This window comes from Pelophylax lessonae, assembly GCF_965119305.1.
Source record: "Pelophylax lessonae genome assembly, chromosome: 1".
Taxonomy (NCBI): Eukaryota; Metazoa; Chordata; class Amphibia; order Anura; family Ranidae; genus Pelophylax; species Pelophylax lessonae.
The window spans coordinates 212752176-212770781 of NC_138768.1; the positions used below are offsets into that span (position 1 = coordinate 212752176).

General features: G+C 44.7%; 1 protein-coding gene across 1 annotated transcript in view; it reads right to left on the reverse strand.

Annotated features, from left to right (window-relative positions):
* CCDC60 (coiled-coil domain containing 60) overlaps positions 1–18606 on the reverse strand; it is a 344461-nt gene that overhangs the window by 156340 nt on the left and 169515 nt on the right. Inside the window, exons 2-3 of the mRNA XM_082267699.1 lie at positions 17980–18069; positions 2262–2344 (exon numbers count right to left, since the gene is read on the reverse strand). Of these exons, the coding sequence (XP_082123825.1) occupies positions 2262–2344; positions 17980–18069 (173 nt within the window). The remainder of the gene's footprint in view (positions 1–2261; positions 2345–17979; positions 18070–18606) is intronic.

Here is an 18606-nt window from a genome sequence, read left to right on the forward strand (position 1 = left end):
CTGCAGTGCAACTCACCTTACCGGCAGATCTCAAAATACATCCCATCTTTCATGTGTCGCTACTGAAGCCACATGTTCCTAACCAAGGAATAAGGCCTACTATCTTGCCTCCACCTCCAGTACAAGTTGAAGGCGGAGAAGAATATGAGATTAAGGATTTTGGATTCTCGTATCCACAGAGGAAGACTCCAATATCTCATGAGATGGAAGAACTATGGACCCCAAGACGACACCTGGTTGGATACCTCTGATGTTCACGCACCTAGGCTTATACGAAGGTTTCACTCGAAATACCCGGAGAAACCAGTGCTATAGTCCTTCCAGAGCCAGCCTTAAGGGGGGGTACTGTAAGATTCTGGTACCTTTGGTACCCTTATTTACCATTTTCTTTTCAACATTGCGTCCCACCTTTCTAGTTAGGTGGAACGCATACACCTTTAAGACGGATGACGTCATCGCTGAGCGCCGCTGAGCGGCTATTTCAATCGCCGGCGTTCTCTCTCACGTTGTTCGTTCAATGTGTGCCTACATGCTTACAAGCCTTGTCTTGCTGTCGGAACCTCCAGCTATTTGACTTTACCTGGAACAGACCGGAACCTCGCTACTGATCCCGTATCTCGCTACCGGATCACTCCCTCACTACTGGACCCCTCTACTTACTAAACCTTACTAGTGATAAGTACCCCACAGGGGAATCCTCCATAACTAACTTACACTATCATCTTCTGCACATTAAGGACTGTTACTATCTATGCATACTAATTCTACCATCTGCACTGTTACATAGATTGCTAGCTCTTGAGTCTACTACCATCTATCCTTGCACTGGGTTAGTCTATCCAGTATATGTCATCTGCTGTCCTTACCACCTATTACCATACATGATTACTAACCTATCTGCATTCTACCTATTACCATCTACTACTCTCCTGAACATTACTATCAAGTGCTTACCATTACTGTCACTGCTCACACCTGTCCCTTCAGCACATCACCTCCATACTATCATATACATCCTATCACTCCAGGAACATCTTATTGACTGTGTGTATATCTGTATGCTGAAGCAGACAGGCCCACAGTGATGAGTCTGGAGAGTTGGATCTGGTATTCCAACACATCTCTACATGACTACTGAGTGGAGATTCTGAAGCTGCAAATCCAGCTTACAATAAAAACGCAGGAGCGTTACACCTAGCAATCTTTGTCTATGAGCATAGACCACTACACCAAAGTGCTGAATACAATCAGATATGCCTGAAAGTTTCAGATGAATAAAGAATGAAGATTGCTAATTAGACAGCTGTGTAGTCTGCTATTAGTAAATCTAAAGGTTAAAACACATAAGATACATAACTATACCTTAAAATTAAAATAAACCATAATAGATGACATTGCTGTGTAATAGTGATTCAGAATAGACAAATTTCCTTTTATGAAAAACACAAAGGGAATTTGGTTAACTCCAAACTCAAATTCACTAAAGCACCTAGTTGAAGGTTTAACTCCAGCAACTTCACCTAATTAGGATGCGAATGAGTTTCGGCTGGAGTTATTTCCGGAGAAGTGAGCAGCTCTACTCCAAACTTGTAGTGAATTAGGCCCTGTATGACCAGCTTAAGTAACACCACTCAATTAGGATCACCTCAGAGGACACACAATTTCCCAAAGTAGCTTGCTATATTCTGATAATATGTACCTTATTCAAGATTAATACTCCTATTGATGATAGAAAATTTTATAGTTATACATACCTTGTAGAAAAGTATTCTTAGGCACATGCCTCACGTGTCCATTATGCCTATTAGTAAATCCACTCCTGCATGGAACATACTTCCCTGCAACTTATTCTTATAGCTCATATTCTGTCCGTTCAGAAGTATAGAAAACTGACCCCAAAGCAATCACTAGAATTAAAGTAATATCCACGCCCCAGGCGAACCATACATTTTCATGTTTAAGAGGAGTGTACAAAATACCTCATTATACAACATATTATATCATTTCTATGTTAATTATTTAAGAAACCCCCTGCAACGCCAATAGTTTTATAATTTGTGCCCAATAGCAGACATTTAAGATCGCATCAGTCATCAGTTAGAGTCATATTCCATTTTTACCTATGCAGCATATTTGATCTGTGAATTACTGTATTTATAGTGCTGTAAACGTGCACATTGCTAATACAGTAGCATATTCCTTGTGTCTGTGTGCAGTACTCTGTAGAACCACATTATGAAATAATTTTATTGATAACTTACCTGGTGTTGTTGAGTGCATTATTAAAGCTGTTTGCGTTTTTCTTCCTATGTCTCAGGTACACAGAGGGTCCAGGTGATAAAGGCTTAAAAAAAAAAAAAATCAGATTTAGAGAAGCCTTCCTAAAAGTGAAACTCCAAGCAAGCAGCTAAATATACAGAGAAAATACACATATGAGATCTGTTTTACATAGGTACATAGCCTGTCTGTCAGGAAAGGGGACCTCATTTTTCCCTGCTGCAGTTTAGTAACATGACTGCACAGTGAAAGGAGAAGCTTCTGACTGCTAAGCTTGTCTCTCTGTCACTCTCCTCTGTCCTCCTATCAACATGCTGCTTCTCCCTCTGACTGAGCTCTGCTGTAAAGGGAATTCAAAAGGCTTATATTAGGTAAAATTCAGGATCTTGCACAACTTTCATTAAAAATGCATTTAATGATCTATTAACCAATTACTTTCCAAGCCTATTCTGACTATTCTCTCCTACATGTAATTTTTTTTTTTTTTTGCTAGAAAATTACTTAGAGCCCCCAAACATTATATATATTTTTTTCAAGCAAAGGCCTTAGAGAATAAAATGGTGGGTGTTGCAATTTTTTTTATTAAGTCACACGGTGTCTGTGCAGTACTTTTTCAAATGCAATTTTTGGGAAAAAATACACATTAGTGAACACAAACACACTATAATACCAATTTGTTTGGTAAAATATAAAAGATGATGTTACACTGAGTAAATAGATACCAAACTTGTCACCCTCTAAAATTGCACATGCCCATGGAATGACGACAAACTACGGTACATTAAATTATCCATGGGCGACACTTTAAAAGCTTTTGCAGGTCACCAGTTTAAATTTACACAGGAGGTCTGGTGCTCCAATTAGCATGGGGGGGGGGGGGGGCGCTTTAAAATATATATTTTTTTTCTTTTTCTTTTATTTATTACACTGTTTCTTTTAAAAAAAAAAGATCACTTTTATTGCTGCTAAAAGGAATGTAAGCAATAAGCATCCCTTGTGACAATAATAGCAGTGACAGGTACTCTCTATGGAACGATCGGGGGATGTATTAGAACCCCCATCTCTCCTTTTAAAGCCAATGCAGCCGATCATACACAGATGGATCTGATCACAGCAGCCAGTAAACAAAGGGCCGGAACCAGAAGCGGCGAAATAGTCATTGCTTCCAGGTTCTGACATCCCACAGTGGGAGGAACAACTTCATTTCCTCTCACTGTGAGACCAGAGCTGGTTGCCGTTGACCAAACCATTACTGGGCTTCCCGATTGCTCAGGAGAGCCTGGTAAAGGTGGCGCCACCTGTAAAAGTATTCCAGCGGCTGCCCAGACACTCAGATTACTTTTACATGAAAGAGAATCGCCCGCACTAAAAAATATACTGGAATCATGGCTGTAGTCTCAAGCATGATTCCAGTATAACCTCTTCCCTACCGCAATATAGCTAAATGGTGGACCATAGGGAAGCGGTTAATGAACATGATCATGGGATGGGTCTTACTGGTAGTCTTCCTGGTGGAGCTAGGTTACAGCAAGGAGATGGTGTAAGTATAAGGTGGCCCCCAGCCAGTTAGCTACAGTAGACCTTACCCTGTCTGTTTGTCCCCTTGTTCTTGCTGAATATTGTGGGAGTTGCTGTTTCATAAAATCATAGGGAATCTGATCATCTTTGGATGCTAAATGTAAAAGTAATACAGTCTATGTAAATCATAAGTGGAGTGTATTATATTAAGGAATGATGAGTCTTTCTGATGTTGATTACATAAAGATTTCATGCATGCATGATATAAGCTTTATCCTCTTCTCTGAAGAAGCCATATATATATTTTTTTTATATTATACATTTTTATTAAGTTTCAACAAATCTTTCACAATTCCATTTTAATGTTTTGAACATCTAGTCAACACATACTGTATACCTATTCACTTTGTATGTTATAAAATGTTTACCTTTATTACCAAGGCACCATGAAAAAACATGACTACAGACCATAACACAATTCATATAAAAAGAAAAAAAAAAGGGAGAGAGGAAAAAAACAGCATTTTTTAAAAATCTTTTTGACAGTAAACCCTCTTCATCAGTAGATATCTAAAGTTAGTATGTGTGCAGATTAATATCTCCAAGGGTTCCCCAATTCTGAGAATTTTACATACAGTAATTATCATGTAAGATCTTCCATCCTTTTCCAGTGCTACACATCATCTACCTATTCCCTCAAGTTTAATGGGGAAGACGACTTCCTATGTTTTGGAATAATGGATCTAGCAGCCATCAGAAAGAAACGTAAGAGGCCCTTTTTTAGCCTCTTTGATAGAATCAGGAAAAATAGACAATTGTACTATTTGAAGGGCACAAGCTATTTGAGTGTTCAATGTATGGTCATACATATCAAATATAGCTGCCCAAAATGGAGTAATATTTGGGATAGACCCCCATAAATGAAGCAAAAAATCTGCATGATATTGACACCGCCCGAAGACATCAGACACATGAAGGAATATATTCTATAATCCAACTGGTTATTGGCACCACCTAGATAGTAACCTAAAGTTCCTCACCTGTATTCTAGTGGCGATGGACATCTTATGCGTTAGCATAAAGGCTTTAATAGCTTCTTCTCGTGATATAGTACACTGCAGTTCTCTTCCCCATTCCTCATGTAATATAGGAGAGTTGATGATGAGGGGGTCAGCAATAAAGCATAGATTGCTAATATAGGACGCATTGGAGTTTTCGTCCCTAAACAAAGTTTTTCAAATGGTGTAAGAGGACTATGTAAAGAGCCTATCTTGGGTTAAATGAAAATGTTTTAGTTAGAAATAAGATAGCCATTGACCCGTTGTATGATCTCTTTTATCAACCAATGTCAAGAAGAATGGTTGTATATTATCCTTATGTTTGCTTCCACAATTGGAGAACTACATGGAGGAGACCGCCTAAGCAAACCTGACATAGAAAGCCCTGGTAAATAGTCAAGGGGTATTTGAGATAAAGAGAGAGAGAATTATTGAAAAGAAAGCTCTGGTGGAAATATCACAGCTTTGCTTTAGACTCAGCCCATATATATCTCAAAAAGAGCAGATCATATGGTATGAAAAAAAAAAGGATTTGAGAGAATTATAGATAATGTCTGAAAAACATAAAAAAACGGGGAAGGATATCCATTTTAACGACTTTAAGACCGGAAGGATTTCCACCTTAATGACCAGGCTCTATTTTGAGATTCGGCACTGCGTTACTTTAACGGACAATTGCGCGGTCGTGCGATGTTTTACCCAAATAAAATTTATGTCCTTTTTTCCCCACAAATAGAGCTTTCTTTTGGTGGTATTTCATCACCTGTGCAATTTTTATTTTTTTGCGCTATAAACAAAAAAGTGCGACAATTTAAAAAAAAAAAAAAAAAAAACAATATATTTCAAATTCGGCTATACGACATTCTCAAAAAAACAAACAAACGTAAAAATCAAAATTTTTTAACATTTTAGGCCAATTTGTTTTCTGCTACATATTTTTGGTAAAACAAATCGCAATAAGTGTATTTTGATTGGTTTGCGCAAAAGTTATTGCGTCTACTAACTATAGGAAAGATTTAAGATTTTACAAAAATTCAGTTTTCTCTTACGTCCTCCGACAGTCGCCGCCTCTTCATATTCGTCACATATGGGGACGTCCCAAAGCAGTGCAAACATGAGGGGTGGGAAACGCATCCGCGCCGAAAGGCAACGCAGTCTCCGCATCAAAGAAAGGAACCTTACCAAAGGAAGGAACCCAGCTGGGCAACAGGAAAAAACAGGTGCTCAACAGGAGCAACAACCCAGGAAAAGACAAATAACCAGGGGATAAAAAACTTATCCCAACAGCCAGTGGTCCCCATAAGGGACCCTAGGGAATCGCCGCACTAAGAACCTTGCGGCCAAAGGAAGCATCCGCCGATGCCTGAACATCTACTTTGTAGAATTTTGTGAAAGTGTGCACGGTCGACCAAGTCGCCGCCTTACACACCTGGGCTACAGAAGCCCCATGACGACAGGCCCAAGACGTATTTAGAGATCTAGTAGAGTGCGCCTTCACAGGCACAGGGGGAACCTTCCCCTGCAAAGCATAGGCCTGTTCAATGGTCTGCCTGATCCATTTGGCGATGGTAGAGGCCGACGTCGCCATGCCCTTCCGAGGACCCTCTGGAAGAACAAACAAGGAATCCGTCTTTCGAAAAGACTCAGTCGATTTAAGGTAAACCCTTATCGCCCGAACAACATCCAAAGAATGTAATCTCACCTCCTTTGGATGTGTAGGCTTCGCGCACAGCGAAGGCAAGACAATATCCTCATTAAGATGGAATTCCGAAACTCGTTTCGGAAGAAAAGAAGGATTAGGTCGCAAGACCACCTTATCCAAATGAACAACCAGATACGGAGACTTGCAGGACAAAGCTGCCAGCTCCGACACTCTGCGAGCCGAAGTGATCGCAACCAAAAAGGCAACCTTTTTGGACAACATAGACAACGAGATCTCCCTGATCTGTTCAAAAGGAGCACGTTGCAACACAGATAGAACGAGATTCAAGTCCCAAGGGGGCAGAGGATCCCTCCTAGGGGGAACCAGATGCCGCACACCCTGAACAAAAGCGCCAACCAAGGAGTTGGAGGCCACGGGACGTTGAAACAGAACGGCCAGAGCAGACACCTGACCCTTTATCGTAGCCAGCGCCAAACGCTGATCGACACCCGTTTGAAGGAAGGACAGCACTCGGGAAACCGAGTACGTGCGGGGAGAAAATCCCCTGGACTCACACCAAGCAAAATAGGCCTTCCAAGTACGGTAATAAACCTTCCCCGAGGAAGACTTCCTCGCGTTGATCAAGGTATGAACGACCTCTGGGGAGAGACCCTTCTCCCTCAGGACCTCGGTCTCAACAGCCAGGCCGTCAAAGCCAGCGACTGTAAAGCAGGATGGTATATTGGACCTTGAGACAGGAGATCGTCTCGAAGAGGCAGACGCCACGGGGCGTCGACCGCCAGATTCACGAGGTCTGCGTACCAGGACCGGCGAGGCCAGTCCGGTGCCACAAGAATCACCGTGCTGCGTTCCGAGTGTAACCTGCGAAGGAACCTGGACAGCAACTGAATCGGTGGAAACGCGTACATCAGCCTGTACTGATGCCACGGGGCCACTAACGCGTCCGACGCGTCTGCCCGAGGGTCGCGCGTCCTTGCCACGAACCTTCTCACCTTGTTGTTGAGACGAGACGCGAACAGGTCCACATCTGGAAGACCCCACTTCACGCACAACATCTGGAAGACAGTCGGGTGGAGAGACCATTCCCCCTGATCCAGGGTCTGGCGACTCAGATAGTCCGCCTGCCAGTTCTCCACCCCCGGAATGTGAACCGCCGTTATCGCCGGGACATGAGCCTCGGCCCAAGACAGAATGTCGGCCACTTCTCGAGCCGCTCGGGCACTCCTGGTGCCCCCTTGGTGGTTGATGTAGGCCACCGCCGTGGCATTGTCCGTCTGCACCCGAACCGGGCAGCCCTGCAGCCGGTCCGTCCAGCGATGAAGACAGAGATTTATCGCACGCAATTCCAGAATGTTGATCGGAAGGGAGGACTCCCCCTCCGACCAAGTCCCCTGGGCGGACAGAACGCCCAGAACACCACCCCAGCCCAACAGGCTGGCATCCGTGGTGATTACCGTCCACGAGATAGGACGAAACGACTTGCCCCCGGACACCATCGGGGACTGGAGCCACCACAGAAGGTCTCTTCTGGTGCGATGACTCAACGAGATTTGAAGATCCAGAGAGTGAGGTCGCCCGTCCCACATGGACAGGATCTCCGCTTGGAGACCCCGCGTGTGAAACTGAGCGAAGGGAATCGCCTCGAAGGCCGAGACCATCAATCCCAGACATCTCATGCACGTCCGCAGAGACGAGTGCGGAACGTCCCTGAGGGACCTGACTTCCTCCTAAAGAGTTCTGAGTTTGTCTTCCGGCAGGAAGACCTTCGCCTGCACCGAGTCCAGAATCATTCCCAGGTAGGGAAGACGAACCGACGGACTCAGCGTCGACTTTGGAAAATTTATCGTCCAACCAAACTCCTGCAGAGTTTGCATCGTGACAGACAGGTCCTTCTCCAGACCCTGGCTGGTCGCAGACCGAACCAGAATGTCGTCCAGATACCCCAGGACAGAAATGCCCTGGGCCCTCAACAATGCCAGAACCGGTGCAAGCACCTTGGTGAGGACCCGCGGAGCCGAGGCGAGACCAAAAGGCAACGCCACAAACTGGACTGGTAGTGATCCTCCGCAATGGCAAATCGAAGGTACCTCTGGTGACCCTCGAAAATGGGGATGTGAAGATACGCATCCTTCAAATCGATGGAGGCCATGAATTCCCCCGGAACCAGGGCAGCCACCACCGATCGCAGGGATTCCATGCAGAACTTGCGAACCCGCACAGAGCGGTTCAGAGCCTTCAAGTCCAGAATTGGACGAACCTTGCCCTCCTTTCTGGGCATGGTGAACAGATTGGAATAAAACCCCCGAAATCTGTCCCGATGAGGCACCGGAACTACCACTCCCTGAGCCCTCAGGTCCCGCACCGCCAGGTGCAGGTCCCGTAAACGCTCTGGAGACAGTTGAAGATTTGAGGGAAAAAATCTGCTCTCCGGCCGAGAGAGAAACTCGATCTTGTAACCAGATCGAACGATCTCCTGAACCCATCTGTCCCGCACACGGGCCAACCAGGGCTGAAGAAAACCGAGCAAGCGTCCCCCCACCCCAAAACTGGGTGAGGGCGCCCCTTCAGGCCGCACTGTTATGGGCTGCGGATCCGGATTGACCGGACTCCTGTTTACCAGACCAGGGCTTCTTCTGAGAGCCTTGACCTTTGAACGGTTTGCCCTTGTAGTGCGACCGAAAGGCACGAAAGGACCCCTGAGGGGGCCCGAAAATTAGCATGCTTCTTCCCAGAAGCCCCCTTAGCCTTGGGGAAATGAGGCAAGAGAGTGCTCTTACCTCCGGTGATCCCCTTAATCAACACATCCAAGGACTCCCCAAAAAGGCGAGACCCATCATAAGGCAGATTGGCTAAGGTCTTACGTGAAGACTGGTCCACCGACCAACATTTCAACCAAACCAGGCGGCGAGACAACACCGCCACGCTGTGCACACGTGCAGCCAATGGAACTAGGTCCAAGTCCACATCACACAGATACATGACACCCTGGTGGATTTGATCCACCATATCCAGGGTCGCCGGCGAGGCCGAATCGGCCACTAGGACGCGCCTAAGCATCTGCGTCCAACTTGCGATCGCCTGGGCCGCCATGAGAGAAGCAAACAGAGCCTTAAGCATAGAACCCGTAACAGAATAAGTATGACGGGCAAGAGACTCCAATCTCCTATCCGTGGCATCACGGAACACAGGGGAATCCTCTGCAGGAATCGCAGTGGATTTGTTTAAAACCGCAATTGCGTGATCCACTGGGGGAGGCACACACCACCTTTCATCAGTGGAAGGCGAGAAAGGATAACGCAGCTTGAACCTACTTGGTACAGCAAAAGGTTTGCGCAGATTGCGCCATTGTTCCTTAACAGCGCGCTGAAAATCATCATTGCAGGGAAAAACCTACGGCGTCCTGCGTTTTCTCTGCGTCCCATAAGCCGCCAAGGCAGCGGGGGGACACACTTCATCCTGCAAACGCAGCGTTTGCTTTATGGAAGCAATCAATTCATCCATGATTGCAAGCTCTTCAGGCGAGCCAGGGGGAGAATTATCAACCCCTTCAACTTCAGCCTCCACCTCGGACCCCACTAGATCCAGGGAGGAGCGGGACCCCGATAAGGAGGCCCCCGCCATAACAGCCCCATCACCTTCACCCTCAGAATCAGAGGAAAGAGCAACTCTGGGTCTTTTAGTAGATAGAGCAGCCACCAGCATCTGCACCTGAGCAGCAAGGCCAGCCACAATGGTGGCTAAATCCCCCCCCTGGGGGGGAAACAGCGGTCCCCTGGCTTTCCACCAAGGCGGTAGGAAATTTGCCCTCCTGAGAATCCATTGCCCTTATAACAAATGCCGGATAATAAAGGGTTAACTGCCCCTTTAACAAGCGCGGCGAGCGCAGCCCACCGCACCACACACAAGCACAATGAGACCCCCACAGGGACAATAAAACTGACACAGGCAATGGATAGGAAGGATAAAACCTGAGGAGACCCTCGCCCTGCTGCTGCCTCGATCGGTGTTCCTGGAGAAGAGGAAGTGATGCTGCCAGGGCGCTCTATGAAAGCCTATGGGAGGCTACAAGAAAATGGCCGCCATGCATGTAAAACATGCGGCCGGAGCGAGTGTAGGCAAAATGGCGCCGTTTGGCGCCGAAACCGCCGCTCCACAGTACAGTAATGCACACATGTCATCCATGTATAAAAAAACATGTCAGATCGCCGCAGCGATCGCTGTATAATGCCCAAACATGCCACAAAACATGCCCCACAGCACACAGCTTCTCACACTGACAAGGCTGACACACACAGTGTCACACAGCTCCCCCCCCCCCCTTGCAGCCCACAGCATGCAGCCGAGAGATAGGGAGACAAACAGTGTGAATAGAGGCAGGTTACACAGTCCCAGACTGACACCCCCCCAGACAGACAGGTCCCCACATAAATACACTTACCTCACAGTGGCGTGGGGGACCCGCACAGGCGAACAAGCCGCTGCACATGAGGCAGGGAGAGTCGCATACAAGACGCACAGAATGGGGGTTAAGAAACTGCACAGCGTCCAGTGAGGTAGCCACCTCACCAATCATCCCTGCACCGAACAGGGATGGGTCGTTCACTGTGCCAGGAGCGTTACCTGGCTGAACGCTCGATGGCAGGCTGGGAAGCCACTGACCCACGACCTGCGACCAGGGGGATCAGCCCGAGACCCAGCCCGCATGATCCTCTTCATCCGAAGAACTAACTAACGCTGACAAAAAGAACAGCTAAGTAAAGGTAGAGAGAAAACTCAAACAAAAAATGAAAAAAGAAGAAAGAGTCTGGGGCAGAAAGCCCCAGCACAGAGAGAGCCAGCCACTCCTGACAAGCTAGACATTAACCACTTAAGCCCCGGAGGATTTGGCTGCTAAAGGACCAGGGGTTTTTTGCGATTTTTTACTGCGTGACTTTAACGGACAATTGCGCGGTCGTGCGACGCTGTACCTAAACGAATTTGACGTCCTTTTTTTCCCACAAACAGAGCTTTCTTTTGGTGGTATTTGATCACCTGTGCGATTTTTTGATCACGCGCTATAAACAAAAAAAGAGCGTAAATTTTGCAAAAATAACAATATTTTTCACATTTTTTTATATGAAATTCCCCAAAAAAAAAAGTAAAAATCAAAATTTTTTAACATTTTTCGGCCAATTTGTTTTATGCTACCTATGTTTGGTAAAAAAAATCGCAAAAAGCGTATTTTGATTGGTTTGCGCAAAAGTTATCGCGTTTACTAACAAAGGGAAAGATTTTTGTCATTTTTGGTGTTTTTTTTTTAACGCGTAATGGCGGCGATCTGCGATTTTTTTTTCGGTACTGCGACATTGCGGCGGACAGATCGGACCCTTGACTGACATTTTTGACACTTTTGGGGGTACCAGTGACATTACTGCAGTAATCAGTGCTATACATATGCACTGTTACTGCAAAAATGACACTGGCAGGGAAGGGGTTAACTTTATTGGACAGGGAGGGGTTAAGTGTGTCCTAGGGGCATGATTCTAACTGTGTAGGGACATTCCTATTGGTGTAAAAGCAAAGATCAACCGTTCTACATAGTAGAACGGACAGATCTTCACTTTTACACAGGGAGAACTGACAGGCAGCTTGTTTACACAAGCTGCTCTGTCTTTCTCCCTTCACAGGAGCGATCGCAGTGTGACTGGCGGACATCGAGTCCGCCGGTCACACGCACTGACTTGTCTGTGAACGAGCCGCGGCGGGCGATAGGCTCGCAAGTCAGTGACAGGCGAGTGACGTACCGATATGTCACTCTGCCTGGCCGGGGCTGACCGCCGCAGTATATAGTCGTGCGGCGGTCGGCAACCGGTTAAAACTGAGATATGGTTGCAGGAAGTAGGAGGGTATTGACTGAGGGGACCACCCCTTGAGGGTGGGATATGTTAAAAGCTTTAATGTTAACATATTCTGTTGCCTAGCTACTCCTTCGGAGCAAAGTCTAATACCCCATATGTGACGAATATGAAGAGGCGGCGACAGTCGGAGGACGTAAGAGAAAAGAGATTTTTTGATTTTTACTTTGGATTTAGTATCTGGGGGGTCTAAAAGGTGTACATGTGAAGTTTCAGCTCTGTAGCATGTCCAGAACCATAAAAAAAGATTGTTTGTATTAGAAAACTTTCAGCTCAGGGGGTTGGCTTCGCTGCTGTAACACCTTGCCGGTTTAATAGAAGGCATTTTTTTGGGTTCTTTGCAGTCAGGAAAAACATCTGAACTTGTGTATAGTGGTACTGTGCACAAGTTCTGATGTTTTGCCTGCCTCCAAAAACCCCCAAAAAATGCCAGCAAAAACACACCTGGGCATTTTTTTTTTTGACGCTAGCATTTTTTTTGGAATTTTTTGGGGTTCTTTTGAAGCAGGCAAAACATCTGAACTTGTGTATAGTGGTGTATATACACACATCCATATATTTATATACACACCTAGACATATATAGGTGTGATAGTAGCAGAAATATATGCTTGCGCTAATGAAATCATTTACAGTAATATATTGGTGTCTGTAGTAAATAGGTGTCTGTAAATTGCCACACAGTTATGATGCAATAATAGGGCGAACACAAAAAACAGCATAGCTATTCTCAAAGATCTTAAAAAAGCACAAACAACACATTGTTCTGGGTGTCTAGTTTGTCAGATTGTATATTAGCCAAGCACTGACCCTACAAATACCTACCTGTCCTGCCCATTCCTGGAATCTTTGCACTCTTGCGGTGCCAAGCCACTGAAACAATACTGAACATCTGATATACTTCCTGTTGTGTCAGTTGCCTGCATACTGTGCCATGTGCTGTGGCCCCACCTGCTGGCTAGAAAATACTATTGGCATTGCAGCCTGCAGGTGAAAGAACATCACTGTAGTGACGGAACACGTTTCTGTTACATCCAGAAATGTGTGGAATGCTGAAGAATCTCTTGGCAGCTTTTCTCTGCCAGAGAGCAAAAATTAGAGGAACAGGCAGCAAGACAGGTAAGTATAAATAATATTCTTTACAGAATGTTTTTAACAGGAAGGGTTACTACAAAACTAATCCTAAACAGCATAAAATTCCCTGAAGGGTAACATTAATTCTGCTGGTTTGAGTAAAGTGTTACAATTACAGATATCTCAACATCTTGCAACTGACTAAGCAAGCCAATGAGCATGTAAAATAGCTAGTCAGAATTCCAATGATCATTGTCCATCAAAAATAAATAATAAGTCCATCATGCTTGAATTCTACTGTTGTCATAGATATCTGGAATTTACATAGTTACATAGTTGTTGAGGTTGAATAAAGACAATAGTGCATCCAGTTCAACCTGTGTAGGCGCGCGTGGCCATAATCATCTCTCATACCCCTGAATGTTCTGATCCTTGAGATGTTCATCCAAGAATCTTTTGAAAGTAGCCATACTTCCCGCAGAAACCACCTCTTGTGGTAGAGCATTCCACAATCCTGTAGCCCTAACAGTAAAGACCCCCCTGTGTTGCCTGAGGTTAAAACTCTTCTCCTCTAATTGCATTGTATGCCCTCGAGTCCTCATGCAATCCTTTCGACTGAATAGCTTTTTTTCTATGCTGAGATCACCATTGAGGTATTTATAAATTGCTATCATGTCCCCTCTAAGGAGTCTCTTCTCCAGGGAGAATAAATCAAGCGATTGCAGCCGCTCTTCATAATTAACCGCTTGCCGACTGCCGCAAGTACATATACTGCGGCGGTCAGCCCCGGCCAGGCAAAGTGACGTACCGGTACGTCACTAGCCTGTGAGCCAATAGGGGGCGAGCGCGCGCACAGTTAGAAACACGCCCCTAGGGACACACTTAACTCTTCCTTCTCCAATAAAGTTAACCCCTTCCCTGCCAGTGTCATTTTTACATTAATAGTGCATATGTATAGCACTGATTACTGTAGTAATGTCACTGGTACCCCCAAAAGTGTCAAAAATGTCAGTCAAGGGTCCGATCTGTCCGCCGCAATGTCGCAGTCCCACAAAAAAAAAAAATTGCAGATCACCGCCATTACTCGTTAAAAAAAAACAACAGAAATTACAAAAATCTTTCCCTTAGTTAGTAAACGCAATAACTTTTGCGCAAACCAATCAAAATACGCTTATTTTTACCAAACATATGTAGCAGAAAACAAATTGGCCAAAAATGTAAAAAAATTTGGATTTTTACATTTTTTTGGGGGGGAATTTCATATAAAAATATGAGAAAAATATTGTTAAAAAGGCAAAATTGTCGCTCTTTTTTGTTTATAGCGCATGATCAAAAAATCGCACAGGTGATCAAATACAACCAAAAGAAAGCTCTGTTTGTGGGAAAAAAAGGACATCAAATTTGTTTAGGTACAGCGTCGCATGACCGCGCAATTGTCCGTTAAAGTCACAGAGTGCCGAATCGCAAAATAGGGCCTGGTCAGGAAGGGGGTAAAATCTTCCGGGGCTTAAGTGGTTAAGGTCCTCCAATCCCCTAGTTAGTTTAGTTGCCCTTCTCTGGACTCTCTCCAGCTCCAACACATCCCTCCTGAGGACTGGCGACCAGAACTGGACAGAATACTCCAGATGCGGTCAGACCGGAGTTTTATAAAGTGGTAGGATTATAGTTTTATCTCTGGAATACATCCCTTTCTTTATGCATGCTAATATTCTGCCAGCTTTGGCAGCTGCCGCTTGACATTGCATGCTATTGCTTAGTCTATCCTCTACCAAGACTCCCAGACCTTCCTCCATTTTTGATTCCCCCAAAGGCAATTTGATTGTCGGAAAGTGCTTGAACAATATTAGACATCAATAACATGGTAAAGAAATTGCAAGGTAAAAAGAAGAATACACTAAAAAATCTAGAAAATGCTTAGGTCACACCAGCTAGACATCTATTCAAAATGAAGTGGGTTAGCGTTAATTGCACAATGTTGCTTTAAAGCTGAATTTTAGCTATGGCAGTGTTTTCATACAGTAGTTGCATTGCTCCAGCTTGGACCAATGTACTGTAGGTATGTACTGTATGTGCCATACCTGTAAGATCCCTTGGAATTTGTAAATCACTGTAATAGGCACCACTACTACAGTGATCTCCGCTTCTGAGTCCTCTGCTGATTGGCACAGGAAGTCAATCACTTGGCATGGGTACCATTCAAGGATCATTTGCATTTCCTCAATGAGTTCAAAGTGTTCTCTGATTGGACAAGGTGGAGAAGAAGGGTGGTGAAGTTAAGATCTCCACCCCATCCAATCAGAGAGCACTTTACATTCATTTGGAAAATGTAAAGTGTTCTCTGAATGGTACCCATGCTGAGCAGGTGACATCCGGAGTTCAGAAAGCAGCAGGGTAGGTGGTCAGCATGGGACCCAGAAGCTAGTGGAGCTTTAAACATTTGGTGTCCTTTGAGTTTCTTGAACGAGTTGACAGCTATGTATCAGAAAGATTTGCATTTCAGCACACAGTCCACTCTTTAGTATTAATGCCCACAGTAAAGTAGTGAGTGTACAGCTTGTATAACAGTGTAAATTTGCTGTTCCCTCAAAATAACTCAACACACAGCCATTAATGTCTAAACTGCTGGCAACCAAAGTGAGTACACCCCTAAGTGACAATGTCCAAATTGGGCCCAAAGTGTAAATATTTTGTGTGGCCACCATTATTTTCCAGCACTGCCTTAACCCTCTTGTGCATAGAGTTCACCAGAGCTTCACAAGTTGCCACTGGAATCCTCTTCCACTCCTCCATGACGACATCACGGAGCTGGTGGATGTTGGAGACCTTGCGCTCCTCCATCTTCCATTTGAGTATGTCCCATATATGCTCAATACGGTTTAGGTCTGGAGACATGCTTGGCCAGTCCATCACCTTTACCCCCAGCTTCTTTAGCAAGGCAGTGGTTGTCTTGGAGGTGTGTTTGAGGTCATTATCATGTTGGAACACTGCCCTGTGGCCCAGTCCCTGAAGGGAAGGGATCATGCTCTGCTTTAGTATGTCACAGTACATGTTGGCATTCATGGTTCCCTCAATGAACTGTAGCTCCCCAGTGCCGGTAGCACTCATGCAGCCCCAGACCATGACACTCCCACCACCCACCATGCTTGACTGTAGGCAAGACACACTTGTCTTTGTACTCCTCACCTGGTTGCCGCCACACATGCTTGACACCATCTGAACCAAATACGTTTATCTTGGTCTCATCAGACCACAGAACATGGCTCCAGTAATCCATGTCCTTACTCTGCTTGTCTTCAGGAAACTGCGGGCTTTCTTGCGCATCATCTTTAGAAGAGGCTTCTTTCTGGGACGACATGCAGACCAATTTGATGCAGTGTGCGGCTGACAGGATGACCCCCACCCCCTTCAATCTCTGCAGCAATGCTGACAGCACTCATATGTCTATTTCCCAAAGACAACCTCTGGATGGCGAGGCCTGTTCTGAGTGGAGCCTGTCCTGTTAAACCACTGTATGGTCTTGGCCACCGTGCTTCAGCTCAGTTTCAGGGTCTTGCAATCTTCTTATAGCCTAGGCCATCTTTATTTAGAGCAACAACTCTTTTTTTTTTTTTTTTAGATCCTCAGAGAGTTCTCTGCCATGAGGTGCCATGTTGAACTTCCAGTGACCAGTATGACCAGTATGACCAGTATGAGAGAGTGAGAACACCAAATTTAACACACCTGCTCCCCATTCACACCTGAGACCTTGTAACACTAATGAGTCACATGATACCGGGGAGGGAAATTGGCACAATTTAGACATTTTCATTTAGGGGTGTACTCACTTTTGTTGCCAGCGGTTTAGACATTAATGGCTGCGTGTTGAGTTATTTTGAGGGGGACAGCAAATTTACACTGTTTTACAAGCTGTACACTCACTACTTTACATTGTAGCAAAGTGTAATTTCTTCAGTGCTGTCACATGAAAAGATATAATAAAATATTAACAAAAATGTGAGGAGTGTACTCACTATTGTGAGATACTGTATTTATGTACAGCTTTATTGCTCATGTGATGTGAAGTAGAAGGCCTTTGTAAGATTTTTTGTATTCCAGCAGCCAGGTTGGTGAGCTATATGACCAACCAGCAGTAAAAATTTACATTCATTGAATGCTCTAGCATTTAGACCCGCAGAAAAGCTGATGAAGTCTAACCACATATACTGTATACAGTATACTCTAATACTCTCCATTGAAGATCTTTTTATCATGATTATCATTGTAATCAAATTTAATTCAAGCTGGGAGATAATAAACTGTTCATACAACTTTAAAAATGTATATTTTAGAGCGTGTTTAGTCAGGGACTTGAATGCAGTTTGATTTATCCAAAGATCTGATACAACATGAAAAAAATACAACAGGAATAGTTAGTCTTGTTAGTCTTGATTGATTAATATAAATAGATAGCAACACATTTGATTACTCTAGCATGACTGAGATCATTCTTATCTCACCAATTTTGATAGAGGTGGTCTAGAGGAGCTTTCAGATCTGTTTTCCTCTGGAGTATCATTTTCATTGACTGTATCTTCATTTTTTGTGTCCTGGAAAACAAAATGCATTAAGTTTCAGTGAATACATTTTAAAGGTATTTAGTACAAAGGTTAGTAGCATTGTTATTTGTTGCAGAAAATAAATATGGCTGAGGAAAGACATACATTCTAAAAATGTAGGTAGAGATTTAAATAGTTTAGATGCAAACAGTGCATAGAGGACTTCTGCTGTAATGTTTGCACTTATTTCATGTGTCAGCTTCTCTTTAAAGTGTCATTTCACCCAAATCTTTGGGCAGAATTCCAGCCTTGCCTGCATCGGCTACTGTCTATTGTTCTTGATATAAGTGTTGCTGGGTTATCACAGGCAGGCTTGCTGATGCTGAGAACGAGCCTGTCAGCAGCTGTGGGGGAATAGCCCATGCCTCTCCTCACTGACAAAGCACAGAGTGTGCGCAGCACTTGCATAGGCAGCTACTCGCCCTTGCTCCCTCCCCTGCTTCCCAATTGGCGGGAGGAAGGGAACCAACTAGCAAAGACGCCACCAGCAGCAAGAGACTCTGGGACATGTAGTCCCTAGCACCAGTG